The 24,810-nt window shown below is 49.0% G+C and overlaps 1 protein-coding gene across 1 annotated transcript; it reads right to left on the bottom strand.

Annotated features, from left to right (window-relative positions):
- Positions 1-1,484: 1,484 nt before the first annotated feature.
- FBXO21 (F-box protein 21) lies at positions 1,485-24,810 on the bottom strand. Its single transcript, XM_054288597.1, has 12 exons — positions 24,599-24,810; positions 22,066-22,201; positions 19,204-19,298; positions 17,406-17,527; positions 15,677-15,823; positions 15,049-15,182; positions 14,689-14,825; positions 12,382-12,558; positions 11,596-11,728; positions 8,366-8,556; positions 7,321-7,478; positions 1,485-3,563 (listed from the first exon to the last, which is right to left on the bottom strand). Exons 1-12 carry the CDS (start codon positions 24,808-24,810, stop codon positions 3,385-3,387), a joined length of 1,821 nt encoding a protein of 606 aa, XP_054144572.1. The 3' UTR covers positions 1,485-3,384.

Genomic DNA, 24,810 nt, shown 5'->3' with positions numbered 1-24,810 from the left:
CCTGAGTGCCAGCACCCAATGGTGGCAAAGCCTGGACCCAGCCCTGGCTTTCCCTCACCACGCAGACAGGGAGCACTCCTGCCTTCTGCCCCTTCCCAGCCTCCTCTTGCCCCACTCTGGATTTTTCCCTTCACCCCCTGGATTGTCACACGCCAGCACCGGGGCTGCTCTGCCCCCAGCATGGGTGGCTGTGACATGGGAAGGGAAGGGAAGGGAAGGGAAGGGAAGGGAAGGGAAGGGAAGGGAAGGGAAGGGAAGGGAAGGGAAGGGAATGACCTGCAGGGAATTCAGCCCCTGCTCCCAAGGACAGGAGAGACGTGGCCTGGCTTTGCACCTTGTGGGAGAGAGGAGAGGCAATTCCACCTTCTCCAGAACACCGCACAGGAGAGCTCCACACAGACAGGACAGACAAATCCCCACGGACAGCATCAGCACCACCTTCAACAAGGACACCACAGACCCAGACATCACCACAGACACAAGGAGCTTTTGGGATCCACTGCTGTGTCCTTGGGGAAAAGCTGACAGTGCCTGCAGGAGGGGAGGGGCACAGGCAAACCCCAAATGCCACCCCAGCATCCCACAGAGGAATTCCCACAGTGCTGGGCCCTGGATGTGCAGCCTGTGGGAACCCAGGGGCATTCCAGGAGGCTGTTCCAACATGGACACCCAGCTATTCTGGGGGGATTCCAGCTTTTCCTGGCCACCCTGGATATATCCTGGGGGTTTCCAAGCTTCTCTGGCCACCTTGGATGTGTCCTGGGAGATTCCAGCTTTTCCTGGCCACCCTGGATGTATCCTCGGGGTTTCCAGCGTTCCCTGGATGTATCCTGGAGGATTCCAGCTCTCCTGCCCCCCTGGATGCTGGGCTGAGGCCTCCCACAGCAGCAGGTGCTCACAGGGGAGTTTCTCCTCCCCAGGACCAGATTCCACCCAGGGCAAGCAGCCCTGGAGACAGTGGGGACACCCACCCCAAATGGGAGACCAAGGGAACTCAGCATTCCCTTTGGGTTTGTGTCAAACCCCAAAATCTGACTTGGCTGTGTGGAAAACACATTGAATCAATCTTTCCAATTTTTCAGCCCAATCTTTCCAAATCTGGCACCTCCAAGGCCGTGTTGGTGCTCTGGGTGACCCAACAGCCACAGCCCAGGTGTGGATGTGGGCAGCACCCAGAGCAGGCAGAGCAGCCTGAGGTCACAGCTCCCCCAAAAACTCCTGCCAGAGGATGAGGATTTAGTTCCAGGGTTTGTCCCTGAGTACCCAACCCCTCTGCAGCCCAGTCTGTGGTGAGCAACAGCTCCCACACTTCCTCCTGGGCCAGGGTATGAGCACAGAGTGACCCAAAAGAGGGACAGAAAGGGCCCTGCTGGCAGCTTTGGGACCTTGAAACACCCAGCAGCTCCCCAGGTGGGGTGGCAGGCACTGGCCAGCTCCCAGGGAAATTGTCTGGCTCCTGTGAGCTCTGCAATTCCCTGGGTGCACAAACCCCCAGGATATTGCTGGCAGCTGGGAATGGGGAGCCCAAGCCCTGCTCTGCCTCTTCTCAGCCACCCTGGGACTCACCAGCCCCACTCCCAACCCTGCATCCCTGCCACGAATGTTTTGGGATCTGATTTCACAGTGGGTTGGAGGTTTGGGGTCTGCTCCAACCCTCAAAAACAAGAGATGAATTTCAGGTTTTTTGCCTGAGGATTCCCTACCCTGCTTCACCATGGGAACTCCTGCCCCCTCCAGGTTCCTGGGATAGTGAAGGTGTCCCTGCCCATGGAACAAGAGGAGCTTTAAGGTCCTTTCCAGCCCAAACCATTCTGGATTCTGACTCTTTGAAGACAGAGTTCTGCTTGGAGCAGAGCCCCCTCAGCATTCCTCACTCTCTCCCCACAGGCTGCTCCTCCTGGAGCCCCAGATCCCTGCAGACCACCACCACCAAAGTGCTGGGCTCTCAGCATTTATTTCCACAGCAAACCAGTGCTCAGGGTTGCAGGAGGTGACATGCAGGGCAGGCATTGCTGGAGAGGAGGGCTGTGATTCCACATGGAGATACCTGTAGTGCATAAGAGACTAAAGAGCATCCACCTACCTCTACAGGGCCCTAATTGTCAGCTCAGAGAGAAGAATTACTGCGTTGCAAGTGGACAGTGACAGGAGACACGAACTGCAGCTACTCTACACACATTGCTTCAGAAACCACAAAGATATGCACAAACACTGTGTCACTCTGCACCCCACAGCCCCTGAGCCCAGAGGAAAACCTCTTCTGCAGTGGTTCTGTCTGGGCCTTTCAGTCAAGGTTAAAAGTCACGTGCCTCGAGCTGCTAAAGCTCTTCCCTTGTAGGCAGCCAAGCCTGAGCCCCCCTAGAATCAGTTTTCTTTTGGCAAGAAGGAAGAAGGCCTCAAGCTGCAGCAATTAACATCTTGCTTCCATAATGCTTTGGCTGACTCCAGGGATGGCCAGGTTCCAGTCATCATTCCATGTATTGCATAAATACCTATTGGAAAAAAAAAAATTGGAGATGGCAGCGAGCGGCAGCTCCGCGTCCATCCAAGTCACTCAAGGTCCCACCAGAGGCTCCAACTCCTCTGGAACACTCATGGCTGTGCCACAGATCCCACCTTGGACACACAGGATGGACAGAGCGAAGAGCAAGGTCAGGACATGGGCTGGGTGTGTTCAGCAGGCATGGAAAGGGCCAGGAGCTCCTCCTCTGCTGTTGGAGTCTCTGCTGTTGGTGAGGTGGCCACCTGGCCCCGGGGTCAGCACTGCTCACCAGCCTCACTGCTGCTGGTTTTGTGGCTGGAGCTCCTTCCCAGGCCCATGAGGATATTGCCAGGCCCAGGAGGATATTCAGGATTGGAACAGTAGCTCTAGGAACAATCAGACTACAGAGGTGAAGCAATACCTGACCCAGAATTCAGACCGGAGAAGACAACAGCGAAACGTGAGAGACTTTAAAAACTATTGCCTGCATGGGATACACACTCAAACCAAACCAGACAGACACAGCCAAACAAAAATACTGCCGGGACAAGCCACTTCCTTCTCTGGAAGAGGGGATTCCTCCATATTCCACACCAGGATCTCGCTGTGCTGACCTAAGGCCACCACAGAAGGAGCAGAATGTGCAGATCCTTCCCAAGGACAGCGCTCCTGGCACAGCTGTCCCTGCAAGATCCTCCTGCTGGGCCTCAAGTCCCAAAGTGTCCCCGTGCCCCTGGGCCAGGCAGACAACGGGAAGATGCTGTAGCACCAGTTTCCAAGTTCAGTGCAGTTTTCAATGCATTAAGCCAAAGGATTGTCACCAAACTTGCTTCCCACGCAAGTTCTGCAGAGAGGGTAAAGCTACACTCCAGCTGCTTCTGTCCCCAGGCTGCCTTTGGCACTCACTCCTTGCCTGAGCTGTAAATCTTCTGCACCGTGGCTCGGGTGAGCTCCAGATCCTCGGGGTAGCGGATCTCCAGCTCGGTGTTGGCCAGGTAGTGCAGGCCGGTGAACTCGGAGAAGTAGCGGCCGATGTCGGGGTGAGGGATCTCCCGAGGCTCTGAGTTGTACTCCAAGTTCTCTGCCAGGGAAGGGAAGCAGCGGTTACCCCCACAGAACAGCAGGGCACAACCCTGGGCATCTCTCAGGCCTTGTTTGTGTCTCTAGAAACACGAAATCTGGTGCTTGAATGGAAAAAAATACTTTAATGCAGGAAAATGGGCAGAGCAGGTCAGTGTGAGTGCTCACAGAGCCTCACTCCTGATGGCCCCACTCACCAGGGACATGGAAACTGGTTTGTGCCTGGATTGCCTGGCATTGGGCTGGAGGAGCAGGGTGCTGCTTCCACTCTGCTGGTCACAGGACTGGGCTGTAAATCTGGGGAGAAGCTGCTGCAGTGAGCTCTGCACCCTCAATCCCTCACAGCCCTGGGAGGGATCTGTTTTAGGAGAGATCCCCCTCAAATGCTCCAAGGTGAGCCCACCTTCCTCCCTCAGCCTGTGTTTCCACCATGCCAAAGCCCAGCATGTGCCTCCAGCAAAACAAACTTCCCTAAATCCAAAGTTCCCCAGTGAAAAACCCTAAGAAGGACACATTTAATATCTCCCACAGCAGCTCCTTTCCTCCAGATAACCTGATTAGGCACAAGAGTTAAAAACCACTGAACCCCAAAGGTGACCCCTGAACCCCAAAGGTTAACCCTGAACATGAACCCCAAAGGTGACCCCTGAACACTGAACCCCAAAGGTGGCCCCTGAACACTGAACCCCAAGGGCTGGTCTGCAGTGTCAGTGCAGAGCAGGGACTGGGAGTAAATCCCCCAGGCTGGAGCCCTGCAGCACTCCCCAAATGATGTCATTTTTTTCCAGCACACTGCCAGATAAAACAGGTAGTATTAGCTAGGGAAAAAAAAGCTGCATCAGGATCAAAGATTGGCTTTGGGCAGGGCAGAACGAGCTGGGGTGCAGGGAACGTCATTCAGGAATAATCTGCCTCTGAAATCCAGTTCATTAGTGGGAACAGAGAATTCCTATTAATCCATGCAGGCTCTTTGAAGCTGCTGCATGCCAGGGTGTGCAGCCAGCAGCACCAGAGCTTTCCATGCCTCAGCAGCTTGGTGCAGTCCTAGAGGCTTGCAAAGGACCTTTCTGGATACTGCACCACTGCGGAAAAACAATTTGCACTGCTGAGTGCTCTGCAGCAGCATGGCTGAGCTGGGAGCTGTGCTCAGAACTGCAGGGATGGAGCTGCAGGGATGGAGCTGCTGCAGGGATGGAGCTGCTGCAGGGATGGAGCTGCTGCAGGGATGGAGAGCTGCAGGGATGGAGAGCTGCAGGGATGAGGCTGCAGGGATGGAGCTGCAGGGATGGGGCTGCAGGGATGGAGCTGCAGGGATGGAGCTGCTGCAGGGATGGAGCTGCTGCAGGGATGGGGCTGCAGGGATGGGGCTGCTGCAGGGATGGAGCTGCTGCAGGGATGGGGCTGCAGGGATGAGGCTGCAGGGATGGAGCTGCTGCAGGGATGGAGCTGCTGCAGGGATGGGGCTGCTGCAGGGATGGGGCTGCAGGGATGGAGCTGCTGCAGGGATGGAGCTGCTGCAGGGATGGAGCTGCAGGGATGGAGCTGCTGCAGGGATGGGGCTGCTGCAGGGATGGGGCTGCAGGGATGGGGAGCTGCAGGGATGGAGCTGCAGGCATGGAGAGATGCAGGGATGAGGCTGCAGGGATGGAGCTGCTGCAGGGATGGAGAGCTGCAGAAATGGAGCTGCAGGGATGGAGCTGCTGCAGGGATGGAGCTGCTGCAGCGATGGAGCTGCTGCAGCGATGGAGAGCTGCAGGGATGGGGAGCTGCAGGGATGGGGAGCTGCAGGGATGGAGCTGCAGGCATGGAGAGCTGCAGGGATGGGGAGCTGCAGGGATGGGGAGCTGCAGGGATGGAGCTGCAGGCATGGAGAGCTGCAGGGATGGAGCTGTGCTCAGGAGCTGCAGGGACGGAGAGCTGCAGGGATGGAGCTGCTGCACGGATGGAGCTGCAGGGATGGAGCTGCACGAATGGAGAGCTGCAGGGATGAGCTGTGCTCAGGAGCTGCAGGATGGAGCTGCAGGGATGGAGAGCTGCTGCAGGGATGGAGACCTGCACAAATGGAGCAGCAGGGATGAAGCTGCAGGGATGGAACAGCAGCTGGCAGGGGAACAGGCTGACACAGGCGAGTTCAACACAAGGTGGGAGCCTCCCAAAGGTGCTGACAAGCAGTTTTGAGCCACAGATCTCCCTCTTGTGCTGTCACAAAGCAAACAAAACATAGACAAGAGTGGACAGGTACCAAACTCCCTGAAGAACACAGCAGTTTGGAATTAACTGCACTCAACCCACAGATTTACAGGAAGGCCTCAAACTGAGGTACATTTATCTATAATAAGCTTGGGGTTATTTCTGAGCTGGTTAAATTAAACTCCACATGAGGATTTGTTTAGGATTCTTTCAGCAAAATCTCTCCCTCCCTCCCCAGAGTCAGGTCAGGAGGATATGAAATAATCCTTCCCAAATGATCTGAGGATGTTTTAGAAGGGATATCAATAGCAGCAAGAACAAACCCTTCACTTCTCCCCAGCAGTATCAGAACTCTTGCAGGCCACAGAGATGCAGTGATAGCAGTGTCTCCTACACAGAGGTAACAGTGTCAGCCTACCCTGCAAGAACTGTGGGACCAGACAGGGTTCTGTTTGTTTAAACATCATTAGACACAAGATAAGTGATGACTCAGCCCCAGCAGCACTGGGGACAATTACCTGATTAGGTAATTACCAAGATGCACATTTTAATATCAACTCATGGCACATGAGTTTAAGACTCTCTGAGGCCAAGCCCTGCCTGATCTGAGCCATCAGAATTTGCCACTTCATCTTTTTGGACTTCTGAATATAAAAAAGCCAATTTCAGGACAGTGGGAAACACCTGCACTTTAGATCTACAGAGAGAGGAGTGTCCCTGCCTGTAAAAGCACCTCTTGTCACACTCAAGACTCAAGGCACAGAACATGAGGGAGCACCCAGGGAAAGGGCATTTTGGTCAGCATTTTCCCTCCAGCAGCTTCCACATCTTCCCTTAGCCAAACACAGCTGTGCAGCTGCCTTGCCTGGGTGATTATCCCCCCTCCCTGTCACAGGGGGAACACAAACATGAGGCAAATGAACATTTTTCCAATGTACAGAGTCACACATGTGCTTCTCTTTTGTAATTTTCTTCAGAAGCTCAGTTCAACAGTTCTTCCTGTGTCTCAACCACACACTCTGACCACCAGACAAGAGTTTCCTCTTATGGTTTGTTGCATAAAGCACATGTGACATTGAGATTTCTACATCTCCCTGCACTTGTGAAGAGACATTCCTTTTTGTTCTGGTTAAAGGTGGCACTCACAGCCAGGTTACCTGTGTCCCCTGGGATCCTGGCATGTGACAGTGGCCAGAACCATGTCCTGACCAGCAGCCCCTCACTAAATCCATTTCCAGGTCCTGTGCAAGGCACAGCTGTTGGGAGCTGCTGATTGACCTTCAGCCTCCAGCAGAGGCTGAATTATTTCTCCCAAAGCAGCAATCAAGGTTCACACCATCAGAGTGTCCAAAACCCTCCTGGGGCAAGAGGAGACCACACCAGAGTGAGTTTTCATGGCCATCCCAGCAGCGCTGACTTCATGGAGAGCAAACAGAGCAGGCCATGACTCAGGATCATTTCTGTCCTACCTCCACCTTTACAAGCTTCATTAACCACACTTAATTAATCACTGAAGCATCCTTTTGTCCTGATGTGGGCAGAGTGTGCCCACAGGAGCCCCTGCTCACCTTGGGCAGCATATCTGCAGGAGCCATCCTCCACCAGGACGTTGTAGAAGGGCTGGTGGGGGCCGTGGGGGAGGCTGTGCACGTTCATGTTCCGGATCCACTCGTGGCCCATCATGCAGGCAGGGTCCCAGCCATAAATCACACAGTTGTAGCCATACCTGAGTCAAGAAATTGCACACACAGGCTGTGGGGACTCCAGAGCCAGCTCTTTTTCCTCAAGATTAACAGAGCACAAACAGGATAGGAACCTCCTGAGAGCTGGCACAAGGAGGAGAGGAGCAAGAGGGAGAAAAAAACAATTCAGAAAGACTTTGTGTTTGTATTTTGAGGTGGAGGGAAGTGGCTTTGAATGACTGGATAAACAGACAGGAATAAACAGCTGAAGACAAAGGAAAACCAAATGTGAGCAAGAAAAGAGAATGGCAAAGAGCCTGGAAGTCAGCAGCCAGAAGAGGAAGGAAGAAATAAGGAAGGATCAACCACCCTGCTGGGCTGTGCAACTACTTCTGTGCTCATCACACAGACATGGCAACCCCAACACTGAGAACAAAGCCATCACTATTTACAGAATATTCCTGGGGTTAAGTGTGAGGTGCTGTAAATATCACTGCTGATACCCCTCAAATATGCTCTGGATGTCTTGAGGAGTCAGAGGAGTGGCCAAAGCAACACAGTGCAGGCAGAACAGGGAATGAGAGTGCAGGGAAACATCCACAAACTGTCCTGGGAATATCAGAATCGATTCTGAAGTTGACTCTGTGGCACAGTCCCTCATTAAGTGATTGCTGCTGTTTCCTGGAGAGCTCTGTGCTGTGGGATGTTACCTGTGTGACAGAGGATGACTCAGACAAGTCAGGCTCTCTGCAGTGCAAACATTTGCTCTCTCCAGGCACTCCCAGAGCCTCCCCCATTTTCCTGCACGGGACAGATGCATGTGCCTGGCATTTCCCACTCCTCCTTGGCACTAACCACATCCCAGTGCTGTCAGCTCAAACCCTTCTGCTCTGCTGCTACAGAGTTGATCTGGGGAATGCTCCCAGCTCACCTCTTGTGTTTCATGATGAGCCCAATGGAGAAGCAAACCTCCTTGTGCTTCTCATCCGAGCGGTGCTTGACCTCGGGGCCCAGCTCCTCCTTGCGCCGCTCGATGTGCTCCAGGGTGTGCTGCACCAGGTACCCCACAGCTCCATGCTGGGACGGGTCCAGGGCCTGGATGTGCTGCAGGATGTCCAGGACCTTCCAAACCACAGCAAAAACAGGGTCAGAACATCTCCCTGCAGCAGCATAACTTATAAACTGGCTTAGGTGGAAAGATTTAGCTGGGTGTGTATTTTATTGCCATCTGTCAGAGCTGGGGCAGTTCTCTGCTGTTCACTGGGCAGTTTTTTCTTTATCTCTCCCACAGCCAATCCTCCCTCCAGATCTCTTCTGTTCATGGGTCATTAATTATTAATTATCTTCTGTCCATGGCCACTGAGTGTCCCTGCAGGGCTGATCCCATCCCAGCATCCCATGGGGAGATGCTCCGCCCAGGGGAGGAGCCAAGCATTCCTCCCTGGATCCAATCTGAGCCTGGCACAGCACAGCAGCCTTTGCCCCCTGCATTGCCAGAGGAGCAGCTTTCTGCTGCCCTGCACTGCCAGAGGGAGCCCAGGCCCATCTGCAGCAGCCCTGGAGCTGCAGAGGAAAACTCCCCCCTTGTGCAGGATCCCTGCTGCAGCAGAGCCACAGCTGGCACTGCAGGAGGGCTGAGCCCCCATGGGATGGGGCTGGGACACCCCCTGACACACAGGGGGCAGGGCATGGTCTCACTCTGGCAGTGGTTTGTTTTCCTTTTTTTCATACTATTGCATTTGTATTTTTAGTTTTTCTAGTAAAGAATTGTTATTCCTATTCCCATATCTTTGCCTGAGAGCCCCTAAATTTCAAAATTATAACAATTTGTAGGGAGGGGGTTTTTATTTTCCATTTCAAGGGAGGCTCCTGCCTTCCTCAGCAGACAGCTCTCTTTTCAGACCCAGACATAAACACACACAGATGTATTGCTGCATGTGAGTGCCCTGAGATCTGCCACAACCTCTTCCACACGCTCTCTGCCACAGCTTCATGCTCAGCCTGCACACAGACTGTTCTTACTCCTTTTCTCTTTGTAAAGCTCCCAGCTTCAAGCAAAGGCACTGGAGAGCTCAGCAGCTCCTTAAAACTCAGCCCCACGAGTTCATCATATCCTCTTTAGTGCCCACAGAGCACCTCTCAAAGTTTCTGGTCATGAGTTCCCAATGTCCCAAAAATGCTGGTGGGAAGTGATTCCAGGTGACTTCTGGTGCTCCTGAGAACTAATATTTTAACTTAAAAGAGCTTCTCAGCATGTCTGTGAGGAGCAAAAATAGGGCAGCACAGGAGGAAGTGGAAATAACCTCCATGATGCTTCCCCATGGAACAAGACAGAAAAGCTGCTTGTCTCAGGATGACTAAAAAACACAAAGCAAGGTCTGCACATCCACAATTCCAGCCTCCCAACACCCTCTGGCACAACATCAGAGCACCTGCTGCTGAGTTTGTCAGATGCAGGCAAAGCAAATTTAAATTTTTTGGTAAAAGCAAGGAAAAAACCCCAACCTGTTATGTAAACATGATGAGAAAAGACAGGTATGTGTCTCAACATCAAATACATCAAGTCCCAAAATCTGCCACATTTTGGCACCTGGCAAAAGGATTGTCTCCTTGATCATAGGTTTGGTCATTAAGTTCAGAGCAGCAGCAGAAGAGGAATGGAAATCTCAGGCTGTTCAGCATGAACAGCAGCCAAAAATTGAGGAAAATCAATTTAAATAAAGGACAAGTGAGTAATTCATGAGAAGAAACACAGCTCAGGCTTCTTGGCCACTTTAATTCTATTAAGAATTAAGAAGGATGTGAAAATCCTGAAAAATCCTATAGGAAGGAGTAACCACAGCTGCCAGAGATTTTTGGGAGTTTTATTTACTGTTATTTACAAATATTTGGGGCAACATGAAGTGTAGCTCTGCAGGACTTTTTAGATTTCCAAGCCATCCATAAATCTGGCAGCTCCTGTCAAAGCTGGTACATTGTGTCCTGTCAGACACAGCATTCTCTCTGCTTAGCTGCAATCCTGCCTGACAGCCTGGAACGACTGGATACAGTCCTGAAAAATCCAAATTTGCTCATTTCCATTGCAGCTGGTGCAGAGAGCTCAGGAAAACTCAGTAAAACTCAGCCCTGGCATTGGGTTCTGTGTTCTGGGGGGCTGCAAATCCAAATCTGGTGCTCTCCAAACTGCCCTGAGTGCCAGGAAGGGGCAGGAAGACCTTTCAGTGTTCCATATTTATAGGCAGCTCACTGAGTCCCTCTTATACACAATTTTTTGGTGCTGGTCCTAAAATTTGCTGCCTTAAGAAAGGAAGGTCAAGCTTAGCACAGTTTGCTCTTCAAAGGGAAAGAGGAAGCTTCTCCAGCATCCTGTGTTCCAGTTGATTTGGTGGGAAGAGCTTTGTTTCTGCTCAGCTGTCCAGCCAATATTCCTGTCCCCTTCCCAAACCTCACAGATGGAATTGGTACAGGCTCCACTGAACCAGCACAGGGAATTCTGAGTAGGAAAAACCTCTGTGCTGCAGTGACACACTAAAAAAATCAGATGTTTTTGAGTTACAGGCTCTTCCCTGATTCAGTGAAAGCCTTGGATGATCCAGACAACCTGTAAATCTCAGCACTTTCCTTCCCACATTACCAAGATAACAGGAATTGTTATCCTGAAGGAAAAGGAACTCCAATTGTTACCCTGAAGGAAAAGGAATTCCAAGGACAGGAGTATCAAGTTGCTTTTTCACAAGAGCCACAGACTGTGTGGACAAGGTTGGGAGCACAGCTTTGGTTTTATTTATAAAAGATAACTTTCTAAAGTTTTCTGAGAAGGTAATTGTTCTTTTTCTAGGAGCCCAGCAGGAGTTTTACCACAATTTAGGCACAGGATGCTCTAAGAACTCACAGTCCATGGTGTTGGTTACAAGACAAGCTGTAAATCATAAATTATGACTCAAAGCTGCTCCAAAGCCTCCCCCAGGACAAACAGCCAAGAATCATCCACTCTCCCTGCTTCAAATTGATTCCCTGCAATGTGAACTCCTCCAACTGCATTTATTACAGAAACAAATCGTGGCAGACTGTAATGCAGGCTGACATAGCCCAAAAAAATCAATAACCCAGTGTTGATAGTGCTCAGCCTTCCCCAGAGCATTGCCCTGAGTGCCCAGGTACCTTTTCTGGCCAGATTCCCAGGTGGAAGTACAACCTGGCCTGGAGCATGAGGTGCTGCACATTGTCTGGATACATGGCCAGGTACAGGTCCAAGGAGTCCCTCAGGAGCTGGTAGGACTGGTCAGTGCTCTCTCTGCCAGCAGAAAGGAAATTCACCTGTGAGGCTCTGCAACCCTGTCCCCAGAGCTCCCAGGGACAGGGGGAGTCCCCACAATGGTGCTGCAGGTCCAGCATGCTCACAGCAGTGACTCCAGCAGGGATTGTCACATCAGCCTGCTGCAAGGAAAAGCACTCCACACCTGATCACTGAACTCTGCCCTCCCACCCACTGCTCTTCTCCTGGGTCAGAGAATTCCCTCTCCAAGTCTTTTGTTCCCCTGACACCTACAACAATCCTTTCACTCCTGTGAGTCTGTCTGTGGATATTCAGGAAAGGGATTATCAGGAGGATTTGGAATCAAAACTTGATGTTCTACACACCAAGAGGATCTCTGAAAATGCTCATTTGAACATGGGGGTTGTGCCTGCCACATGACAGAAAAAGGCTCTGTTTTCAAGGTGGACAGTCCCTATCAGCTTTTCACAGAAAAAATAAAACATCTTGTCTATTTTCCTGAGAGGAACTCATTTCACTAAATATTTTTGTTTCCCCTCAATGCAGGTGATTAAGATGCCTTGTGACACATGGAATTTTCAGGACCTCATGAGATGAGTGACTCCTTTTGGAAGGACATGCAGATAATGCACCCCAGCTCCTTTTCCCCAGGGTATGGATCCCCAGCTCACCTCTTGCCAAGGTTCAGGAGGTTCCCCACCATGCGCTGCAGGACCTCCTTGGAGGTCACCACCCCATAGAACTCCTCTGTCACGTGGTGCCCGATCAGGTACTCGCACTCCTTCACTGTCAGCTGCTTCCCCTTCCCAAAGGCATCAATGTAGGTGTAGTCAAAAATATCTGTGCTCCTGAGGAGGCAACACAGAGCACAAACTGTGAGCAGGGCCTCGTGGTAAAGCAGGGTTTGCTGTTTCTGTTCTTCCCTCAGCACTTCCAACCCGTGTCCTTCATTCCTCAGCCCCCTCCTGAACAGAGACTACCTGGTACCTTCTCTCTTTTCCATAATTCTCACATCACCTCATGGGTATTATTATTTCAGAAAATCTGTTATTATCCAGCAGTTCTAGGAAAACTATCCGAAATATCTGTTTTTCCCCTTTGTATAGGTTTTAATTCCATGTGAAAAATAAACATTCTCCTCTAGGTCTAGAGCAAGAAATTTGTTAACATTCAGCAGCAACATAATTGAGTTCTAGGAAAATCTTAATTTCTCAGCTCCTTCCTAAACAGAGACTACCTGGTACCTTTCCTCTTTTCCATAATTCTCACATCACCTCATGGGTATTATTATTTCAGGAAATCTGTTATTATCCAGCAGTTCTAGGAAAACTTTCCTAAAGATCTGGTTTTTCCCTTTGTATAGGTTATAATTCCAGATGGAAAATAATTAAACATTCTCCTCTAGGTCTAGAGCAAGAAATTTGTTACGATTCAGCAGCAGCAGAATTGAGTTCTAGGAAAACTTTCCTAAAAATCTGGCTTTTCCCTCTGTATAGGTTATAATTCCAGATGGAAAATAATTAAACATTCTCCTCTAGGTCTAGAGCAGGAAATCTGTTATTATTCAGCAGCAGAACTGATTTTCAGGAAAGCTTTCCTAAACATCTTCATTTCTCAGCTCCTTCCTAAACAGAGACTATCTGGTACCTTCCCTCTTCTCCATAATTCTCACATCACCTCATGGGTATTATTATTTTAGGAAATCTGTTATTATGCAGCAGCAGCAGAACTGAATTCTAGGAAAACTTTCCTAAAGATCTGTTTTTTTCCCTCTATATAGGTTATAATTTCATGTGGAAAATAATTAAACATTCTCCTCTAGGTCTAGAGCAGGAAATCTGTTACCATTCAGCAGCAGCAGAACTGAATCCTAGGAAAACCTTCCTAAAAATCTGGCTTTTCCCTCTGTATAGGTTACAATTCCACATGGAAAATAATTAAACATTCTCCTCTAGGTCTAGAGCAGGAAATCTGTTACTATTCAGCAGCAGCAGCAGAACTGAATTTCAGGAAAGCTTTCCTAAAAATCTTCATTCTCAGGTCCTTCCTAAACAGAGACTACCTGGTACCTTCTCTCTTTTCCATAATTCTCACATCACCTCATGGGTATTATTATTTCAGGAAATCTGTTATTATTCAGCAGCAGAACTAAATTTCAGGAAAACTTTCCTAAAGATCTGGTTTTTCCCTCTGTATAGGTTATAATTTCATGTGGAAAATAATTAAACATTCTCCTCTAGGTCTAGAGCAGGAAATCTGTTACCATTCAGCAGTGGCTGAGTTCTAGGAAAACTTTCCTAAAGATTTTAATTTCTCAGCTCCTTCCTAAACAGAGACTACCTGGTGCCTTTCCCCTTTTCCATAATTCTCACCTCATGGGTACTATTATTTCAGGAAATCTGTTACCATTCAGCAGCACCAGAACTGAGTTCTAGGAAAACTTTCCTAAACATGTTTTTGCCCTCTGCGTAGGTTATAATTCCATGTGGAAAATAATTAAACATTCTCCTCTAGGCCTAGAGCAGGAAATCTGTTACCATTCAGCAGCAGCAGAACTGAGTTCTAGGAAAATCTTCATTTCTCAGCTCCCTCCTGAACAGAGACTACCTGGTACCTTCTCTCTTTTCCATAATTCCCACATCACCTCATGGGTATTATTATTTCAGGAAATCTGTTATTATTCAGCAGCAGAACTAAATTTCAGGAAAACTTTCCTAAAGATCTGGTTTTTCCCTCTGTACAGGTTATAATTCCATGTGGAAAATAATGAAACATTCTCCTCTAGGTCTAGAGCAGGAAATCTGTTATTATTCAGCCACAGCAGCTGAGTTCTAGGAAAACTTTCCTGAAGATCTGATCTTTCCCTCTGTACAGGCAGATGGAACACAATTAAACACTCTCACACAGGTCTGGAGCTGTAAATAAGCTCTGGTTTTTGTCACTGTGGGCACAATTTCAGAGTTCAGCAGGTCACTCACCCTTCTTTCCCCTGACACCACCTCAGCAGGAAATGGCTGGGAAAGTTGACAGGCTCCAGTTTGACTCCCAGCTGCCTGGCAATTGTTAAATAAAGCACAGACAAACTGATGGGAATTCCTGTCCTGCGGATCAAAACCTGGGGGAAAAAATGTGACAAAAACACAGGCAGGATTTAAGGAAAACATGAATTTCAAGGGTTGATTTCACAACTGAAAATGCAACTTGACAGAATATGCACTGAAGGGTAACATATTTATTTAAGAGTTGTTCTTCACAGAGAATGACTTGTCTGGCTACATTCAGACAAATGAAGTGTCTCAAGCCTTGCAGCCTCCCAGATTTGCCTGACACACACATACCTGGTGAATGTAGGAATTCAGGGAATTGTAGTAATCCAGCTCATTTCCTTTGTATTTCAGCTGCTCATACAGGACACAGTTCATGGCATCGAGCACCTGCCTCTGAAGTTCCACTTCTGGAATGAGAACCTCTCCTGCAAACACATGCAGTGAAATAAAGACTGAGGAAACAAGAGCACTCAACCTTTATGCAATGAAATCTTCACATGGGCAGGCTCAGTCTCTCTTTGGAAGCCAGAAATTACTCAGTGTTTGTAAAACCATGGAGCAAGATGCTGCCTGACCTTTGGAGATGATAAACATGCACCTTTCTACTGATTATTTTCTGAGATTGGCAGTAAAGAGGTTGTTTCCCAGTCTCACAGCTCAGCTGTAGATAACAGGACTAATAAGATTCCAGAAACAAATGGGAAAAAAATAGAATTCCCCTCCCAATTCTTTCAGCATCAGATGGACTGAACCCTGGGCTTGAACAGCTGTTTCTTGAATGATGGCTTCAGTAAATGTCACAATTCTGTTTGCCAGGGGATAAAAACAACAGCTCTTTAAGCTGCCACAACTCCCCAGCTGTTCCAGCTGTGCAGAGGGGCAGGAAGGCGCTGCAGGAAGGCACATTTCTGTACAGTACCTGCCTTGGAAGCCAAGCTGGGGTGCCTGGGGTTCTTGGTCCGCAGCACTTTGCGCACTTTGTCCGTGATATCGTCCACCTGAGCCTGGACACTCTTCAGGCAGATGTCTGACAGGGGGTTACAGTATTGATCAATCAAAACAGCACCTGGAAAAAACAAACTGCATAAGAAACAGGACTTCAGTTTTTTCTTGGCTTGGTTTAGCCTGCTCTGCATTCCAGACATGCAGCGAGCGGCTGCAGCAGAACAGCAGAGCTCTGTGTCTGAACCTGCAGTCATCTCCTGGATACACAAAATGCACAGAGTGAGCTGACATGAGAAATTACCAGCTGAACTCAGTATTGCCCTCTCCACCATGCTGAAAGGCTTCTGTACCTTGAGCAGGAGTGCTGCTGGGTCAGGCTTGACCAGCTTTGTGCTCACACCACAGCCCCAACGTACAGAGATTTTTATTCAGAGCCTGAAACAATCCCAGCTTCACTCAAACTGCCTCACTTCTGATTGCTCCCTGTCACATCCTCCATATCATCCTTGTTCATCATTTCCTTATCAGCTACATTCATTTTTCTCTTCCACACCTGCTCTCCATCTTCCTAACACAACACAGAACAGGACAAGCTTTTGTATTCCTCCTGCCCAAGCCCCTCCAGGAAAATATTTCCTTTTCACAGAGCCTTCTCCCTGGTACCACTGCTCTTTCCAAAGCTTCCTCTTTTCAATCTTTGGAATCAGCTGCAAGGATTTTGCATGGACCATACCTCTTCCAGCCTCCTACAAGGCTCTGTCAGCATGTCCATGACTGCTCTGTAAATCAAGGAATTCAGCAGGGCCCTGTGTCTCCTTCTTGTCCTCCCAAAGTGTTCCCTGTGCTGAAATCCCAAAACACTTCCTGCTGGTGCTTCAAAGGCATGTTCATGGCAGACAAACCACACATATTTGTGACCCACATGACTAAGTCTCATAATTAATTTGTTTTTTTGTAGAAAATGCCAAATTTGCTTTCCCTTCTTTCCCTAACAGCTCCTTCTTCAAAGCCTATTGCATTAACAAGAACCAGCTTTGGTGTTACAGCCTCTTTTGTCCTCTTTCAGGGATATTTTGGAGTGTGGACCAAGAGGAAGGGACTCTTCTATAGTCCCAGGCAGCCTCTGAGCCATTCAGAAGACAGAAGGAGAATAATCCACCAGACTGAGGACATGAAGAGCAGAAGAAGCAGAAGAAAGAGCTTTTTCTTTCTCAGCAGGTGTAAGTGCCCTCTCACCATGTGACTGGACTTGGATTTGTTTCCCACCAAAGTCCAGCACTCAGCTCTTGAGACACTCCCAGTGCTCAGGCTACAACAATTCCCTCTGCTTGCTCCCTGAGGAGCTCCTGGGAAGGGGGAGAGCAGGGAACTGACTGGGAATCAGCCCAGGGGCCACAGCAGCCATGTCAGTAATGAGGATGCCGAGCTCCAGCTCATTTTCTCAGCACCTTGTTCAAGATTCCAGTGTTTTACCATTTTCTGCCTTCAGCTCAGCTGTCCAGGGGTGATTTTTCAAGCACACAGCACTGACAGCACCTGATGCCATCCTGACATTTTGATGCAACGGGGATGGGAAGGATTCCAGACACATCCAAAATCCAACCTGAACTCTGAGTCACTGCTGGAATCTGAGCAAGGCAGGCTCCTTACAAGTCAAAGCAGGATGGAGAGCTGGCATTAGAGGCTCTGTGCCAAGCACTCACCCTCCAGGAAGGATTGTCGCTCTGTGGGGCGCTGCAGATACTCCTTCAGGTTCTTCAGTATGTTCTGCTGCCGTAGGAAATAGAGAATTTTCTTTGCATAGTACTTCCAGGTGAGACCTTTCCTGCACAGTTAAACACAAAAGGAAGCATTTCTCTAAACAGGTATTTGAAGGGTGAACACAGTTGGGTTAAGTTGGAAAATGTGGTTTAAGTTTTAATACAAGTTTACAGTTTGGGTTATTGTTTTTCTCAACAAGCACTGTCACTGAAAGTCAAACCAGAAGGGGAATGCTGAGAGGAATTTATCACAAAAAAGCCACACACAACTTGCAAAACATTGCTCCTATCATCTCCCATCACCAATACATCCTTTTGAGGAGATACACTATCATGGGAAACATGGGAAACACAGATCCTAATTAAAGGAGCTCAGGAATATCTGATTAAAATCCTGTACTTTATTCATAAAACATTACCCTCTGTCTGACTGCATCTCTCCAGAGCCACTCCTAAAGCATCCTCTCAGCATTAAAAATGGATTGATGAGGGACATGAATGTCAGTCCAATAGTATTCAGAAGAAAAAACAAAATTCCCCAGAGGAAAAGCAACTATGTAGCTCTGAAAAGGCAGGAGGAGATCAACAGTTGCTCTGTAGATGACACAATTCCAAAACTTTTTGCAGCAAAGCCCCAGCACTTTCTAAAGCCTCTCCATCCTCCTGGACAGCAGGGCAATCAAAACTCATCATATTTTATCTTCTTCCAATAAACTGGGATCCTCAATAGGGACAACTGCTTTATTGGGATATCTTCCAGGGAGATGATTTAGCCTAATGCTCCTGAATGGCACTGGCTACAGCTTAATCAGGGTGTAATTAGCATCAATTCTGCTTTATGGGGAGGCATTTGGCCAGTGCAAAGCCTCAAAAGCTTTTTAACCAGTTGTCAAATGAGAGATGCTCAGGCCCAGCTCAACTAGAGAAGGCAATAAAATGGATGGGAAAAGGCAAAAATGAGATGATTGCCATTCCAGTTGGGTTTTTTCAAGCCCTATTAACAGTCCCTCTAATCAAGGCTATTAGGCCCCATTAAGGACATTTATCACAGCTTTGTATCACATCAAACCCAGCCTGGGTAGGTGGTACCAGCAGAAAAACCTTCAAATAAAGCAAATAAAACCTTCAAATAAACATACTCATCTTGCCCAGTGTTAATCAAGGTGATGAGATTACCCAGGCAGATAAAACCCACGAGTTTTATTTACCACCTGGCTGAATAATTTATAGAACTGCAAATTTTGCAGTGGCTGAATTCAAGTCAGTTGCTTCTCTGGGGACAAAAATTGGACCAACCTACCCCAGCTCAGAAAAGGAAAGAAAAAGCTGGACTTTCAGGGTACAGGTGGCAATGCTGAAGGATTCCTGCTTCCCTCTGGTGCTCTGGCCTAATCCTGCAAATCAGTTCAGCAAACTGATCCAGGCTTAAATCAAAAAGGAACAAGAGGATGGGAACTGCTTAGGCAGAGCTGAGGGTGCATGGGGTATGTCCCAAGAGATGCCACGAGCTGTCAAACAACAAAAAGCACCACAAAGCCAGAGGATCTCCTCTTGTGGGACAAAGTTTCCATGGTTTTCTCTGGAAATACTCAATCTGCTGTGAAACCAGGTCTCAGCAAGCCTGGGGTGTTGTTTAATGAGTGACCAAGGGCAGAAGATGAGGTCAGGCATTAACCAGGGTGTTTTTCTCCTTGAAGTCGTAAAAGAGGGAAATCTCTGCAATTTCTCAGCTCTCTCTTACCTTCCTTCCATGTTGAGGATACACATCAGCTCATCCTCAAAGAAATGGCTGGGGCAGCCCAGGGTCTCAATGTCACTGAATCCATCACAGGGCACCTGCCAAAGCAGACAAGGAGTCATGCACAGCACAACAGCTTCTCCCATAACTTCAGAAAAAGGCTCAAAAACAAATTAATCCATTTTTTTCCCAATTTATTAAAGACCTTAAAAACCTCATGCTCCCCAAATACTCCCAGTCTGTACTCATGGATTTATGAGAACCCCAGGAACATTCTTAGGAATTTCAGCCCAATTCTACAGCATTTAGGGCTGTGATGCTTGTGCTCATGGATTTATGAATCCATTGAGAACCCCAGGAACATTCTTAGCAATTTCAGCCCAACTCTACTGCATTTAGGGCTGTGATGCTGAGTTCAGGATCAGCAGAATCACAATTATGCAGGGTGGGCACAAGCTGCAAGTGATTTTAAGGTGGAATCAACTTCTGCTTGTGGTTGACTGAACCCTTCCATACACCCCCTTGTGCAGGAGATTCATCCTGGGTGGAGGAATGAAGAGCAGGAGCCTTTATTTTTTGCAACAACCACTTCTGCATCTATATTCAGAACTGCTATTTTCTTCCAGAGTTCAGAATTACTTTTTCAACTTTGGCTGAACTGTAAAAAAAATATAGGCTTTCAAGTTTTTCACTACAGGATATGGGCTCATGGATTGGTTGAAAGCCTTCTCCTCTCAGCTCTGAGCAGGGAATCAAGCTGCAGTTTCTGGTCCCACAGGAGATGGTTCTCATCATGAGGCCTTTGGGTATTTCTTAATGGTCTCTCCATGGTCTTTGCATATGTGATCAAAACAGGAGGAATCCAGGAGCTGCTTCTCCCAGTTAATGCTGTGACAATTCTCCATGGATAAATGTCTGGCAGCTGCAGAACAGAGCAGCCAGGAGACACCAAACACCCACCTGGCCCTGCTGCCTTCCTTCTGCACAGGAGCCATAAAAGGGAGGCTGTTTAGTGGCTCCTGTGTGGGACTTTGAATTCAGCCAAAGTTACAGGCAGTATTTATATTGATTTCATACAATTCCAGGCTGACCCAACTGTACAGCTTGCCAAAACCCACAAAGAGCCAAGTAATTCCTGCCTCATGTGCACGTCAGCGTGAGACACCACATTTTCACCTTCTCCCCACTGAACACAGAAGCATTTCAGGGTCATGGCTGGCTGGAGAACTTCAAAAACACACTTTGCAACTGAGAGGCCCTGTTGTGCTTTGCTCCTCAACTCAAAGGGCTTGTGACAGCTCTCAGAACTCGTCCTTGCACAAGGTCTGCAGTGAGAACAGCAGCTGTGCTTTGTGTCAACAAAACCCTGTGGCCTTCAGAATTCCCAGAGCCAGGGCTGAGCTCCCAGCACAAAGCAAAGAGCTTTCAGGGCTGAATGCAACCCCAGGGTGTGTGCACTCCACACACCTCTGGATTTGGAACCCTCTCCCCTTCTGGCTGTGTTTCAGCTTTTTACACAAAGTCAGGAAATATAAAAATCTCTGAGTGCACAGCTGAGGTGATATGGAGAGAGGGGCAGGAGAAACTAATGAAAAGAACTGATCACAATCAACGATGGTGAATCTTTGAATTATTATGGAATCATGGAATGTTCCAAGCTATCAAGAATCATTCAATTCACCTCCTGACCCTGCACAGACATCCCAAAATCCCATCACATCCTTGGCAGTGCTGTACAAACACTCCTGGAGCTCTGGCAGCCTCTGACTGTCCCACTGCCCTGGGGAGCCTTTGCAGTGCTCAGCACCCTCTGAGGGAAGAAGAACCTTTTCCTAATAAAAATAATAATAAATACTAGATAAAAACATTTTTAAAAAGGGAAAACCCCTCTAAGAAATAAACAACTTCTGAATGGTTTAAGGATTTTTAGAGAAGAATACACCCTGGTGATGTGAATGCTCAGGCAGTGCTGAGGAAACAGCCCCATGCTGCTCCTGGGGAGGTTTAGGTTGGATATTAGGAAAAATTGATTAATTGAAAGGGCTGGAACGAGCTGTTTAGGGAAGTGCTGCAACTGCTGTCCTTCAAAGAAATTCAGTTTTCTGGACCCTTGGAAGGAAAATCTCCTGGCAGCAGCTGCTGTTGGGTTGGTGCAAGGACCAGTGCTGGGCTCAGCCTAAACCCTCCTGGGAGCAGACCAAGGGTACAACATAGGCTCTTGTGGCTGCATCATTTGCAAGCCCCAACATTTCTGGAATAGTAATAATAATAATAATAATGATAATGATGATGTTCTTTGTGTCCTTGAGATGGCATCCCAGGGTGCTGTGAGAAACCTCAGCCTCTCTGAGCCCTGGTTTCTGTCCAGCAGATAAAGCTGTGAGAACAACACAAGTAGAACATGGGCTCTTGTGGCTGCATCATTTGCAAGCCCCAACATTTCTGAAAGAATAATAACAATAACAATAATAATAATAGTAGTAATGTTCTTTGTGTCCTTGAGATGGCATCCCAGGGTGCTGTGAGAAACCTCAGCTCTCTGAGCTCTGGTTTCTGTCCATGTAAAGCTGTGAGAGCAGCACAAGCAGCCCTACAGACACCTGCACTGTGCTGCTCTCAGCTTCTCCTTGCAGAGGGGCAGGATTTGTTTTCCTGAGGGAATTTAGGAATGTCAGCTCTGGCTTTTCAAAGGTTCATTGAAGGGTTCAGAAAATGTGAAGATGTGGTGCTGAGGAACATAGTTCAATACTTGATCCTGGAGGTCTCTTCCAACTTAATGATCCAATTAATGATTTTATTAATGATTCTACTGGACAGGTGGCAGGGCTGCTGCACACACACACACACAAAGAGAGGAGGACTCACATGCTCTGAGAAGAACCTTTTGGAGAAGGAGGCCACAATCCTCTGTGCCTCCAGGCCCGCGTTGTGCCGTGCCTTGTACTCCTCCAGCCAGCTGACACTGTCACTGTGGCTGTAGTACTTCAGCAGGGATGGCCACCTGCACACACACACACACAAAAAACAACAGCAGCATTAATATTTCACCTCCCTGAGAACCTCCAGAACGATTTGAGGAGCTGAGACAGAGCCCAGACACTGCCCAGCTTTCAATTGGATTAAATTACCTCAGACATCAAAGCACAACTCCCCATCTGCAGCTGTGCATTAATGATTATTTAAAAGCAAGCTCTCCTGAAGCCCTCAGAGGCTCCCACTGCAGGATTTCAATGCCTAAACATCCTAAATGCTTCAGTTTTATAATTAAAAGAGTTTACCACAAAGAAGGAAGCCAACCTGGCACTGAACAGAAGGGGAATTCTCTGTCCTGTGTTCTTCCTACCACCTCGGGGAGCTCATTAAAAACACAGCTCCCTCCACTGCCCTTGCTGGTGGCAACATCTAGGGGAGGAAAACACAACCTGGAGTCAAATTGTGACAGCTAAATGCTTCTGCAGTTTGAAAAGAGACAAGAAATAATTATTTGAAAATAAAAACACCTCACACCTCCTTTACTGAGCCTCAAAGAGCACACACTTCACAGCTTATCCAGAATTTCAAGGTTCAGCAGAAAATCCAACTTCAGGGCATGCTTTGGGGGCTGTTAGCAGCACCTCTCTGAATAAAGTGGGTGTGTGCTGGCACAACACAGCTTTGTGCCATAAAATAGGTGCCAGCACTGCAATTCCTGCTGCTGTGAAGACACCAGGATCACTTGTGTGAGAAACATGAGCAAGAATCAGCACAGATGGAAATATTTTGGAAATGAAGCTGAGAGAAAGGGGTTTCTTTTCATTTGCTGGGGGATTTATTCCACATTTTGAAACGCTGTTCATTATTACTGGTTTATACAAAACATTTTCCTTTGTCTTAGGTTCTTTTCAGGTTATATATATTTATATATTTAATTTGCCAAATATAGAAATCACTCCTAATGTATAGTAATTACAACCAGTGTCCAAATCACACCTGGAAGGTATTTACTGCTGGTTAATAATAAAACTCCCCTGCAGTTGTCTCCACAAAATAAAGTCAAACAACCTCACATTACATAACAACCTCTCTCCTGATGAATCCCTGGCCTTTCAGCTACTGCTGAAATGCAGCCACCTCACAATAACCATCACAGTCCTTTATTTCGGGGTGAGAAAGGAGAATTTCATGGCTTGGAAGGACAGTGGGAATTTTGGAAAGATGAAAGTGCCATTGCTCACAACGGAATCCAGCCAGGATGGCAAGGTCAGGGTGAAGCCTCCTGCCAAAAATTCCATTATCAAGAAGAGAGGAGGAGAGAAATGTGTGCCAATCACCCACCACATCCCATTCCAGCTGCTGGATTCCAACCAGGCTGACATTTGCGGGAACTGCAGCCACTCAACTGCTGAAAGTCAGCCCCAGAGCCATGGCTTGGGGCAGGGGGGAAGCTGTGATTCCTCAGCAGCTTTTTCACCCCTGTGAAAAGGGGAGAAAGGGGACAAACCCCGCATTTGGGCTGAGCTGAATTTCAGGAGCCAACTGGCAGCGAGATAAAGCAATTCTGGTGCTTATCCTGTGCCAGCACAGACAAAAGCAGGTAAGACATGAGCCTGGACAGCCTCAGGAATGAGGGGAGCTGCCCCCACCACAGTGTCACACTCATCCTTCATCCCAAAATATGGACAGTGCCATGGAGCACAGCCCCTGGGGAAACAGAACAGCAGCAAAACCCCATCCCAAGGACTTGGGCATCTGTGAGAACAGCTCTCCCCAAACCCTCAGGCAGAAACGCCTCTCTGCTGTCCAGCATCAGGCCTGAGATGGGTTTTGGCTGCTGCTTTGGGAGTTTTGGAGGGCTCAGGGAGGCCAATCCGGGCTGGTTTAGGAGTGCAGGGGATCCACGGGCTCTGGTGTGGGAAGGGCCACAAACCTGATCCATGGCCAAGGGGGATCCCCTGCGAGCAGCAGGCTCAGTCTGGTCCCTCCCAGGGGATTTAGAAGAGCAGGGAGCCCTGCAGGACCCTCGGAGCCGCCCAGCCGTGGCCGCTCCATCCCCACAGGTGCTCCAGGCCAGGCTGGATAACCCTGGAGCAGCCTGGCACAGGGCTTGGTGCCTCTGCCCGCGGCACGGGGTGAAATGTTGCCTTCACAGCTCCCTTCCACCCGCAGTACCCGGTGTCCCTGCCCGTGGCACGGGGTGAAATGTCGGCGTTACAGCTCCCTCCCCCCCGCACTGCCCGGAGCCCACACGGTGCCACCGCCGGCTCGGGCTGAGCTCACCGCGAAGGGATCGGGCGGTAACGGCGGCGCTTCCACCGCCCCACGCGACCCTCCCAGGCCGGCCCGGCCATCCCCGGTGCCCGTTCTCTCCCGCTCCCTCCCGTCCGAGCCCGGGCGGGCCGGGCCGAGCGGCGCTGCCCACCTGAGGCGGAAGCGCTCCCGCCACACCTTGCCGCGGGGCTGGCACGCCTCGCGCAGCCGGCGGCAGGTGCAGGACACGCGGCCGATGTCGGCGGCGCCCAGCACGTCGCAGCAGAGGATGAGCTCCAGCAGCTCGCCCGGCAGGTCCGTCAGGCCCGTCCCGCTGCCGCTACCGGTGCCGGGCCCCGCCAGGCCCGCGGCCTCCGCCGCCAT

Source organism: Melozone crissalis, unplaced genomic scaffold (assembly GCF_028551555.1).
Source record: "Melozone crissalis strain CALT ecotype California unplaced genomic scaffold, PUWL_Pcris_2 ptg000063l_1, whole genome shotgun sequence".
Classification (NCBI taxonomy): Eukaryota; Metazoa; Chordata; class Aves; order Passeriformes; family Passerellidae; genus Melozone; species Melozone crissalis.
The sequence above is the reverse complement of the archived record's forward strand: the minus strand, read 5'-3'. Positions and strand labels throughout refer to the sequence as shown.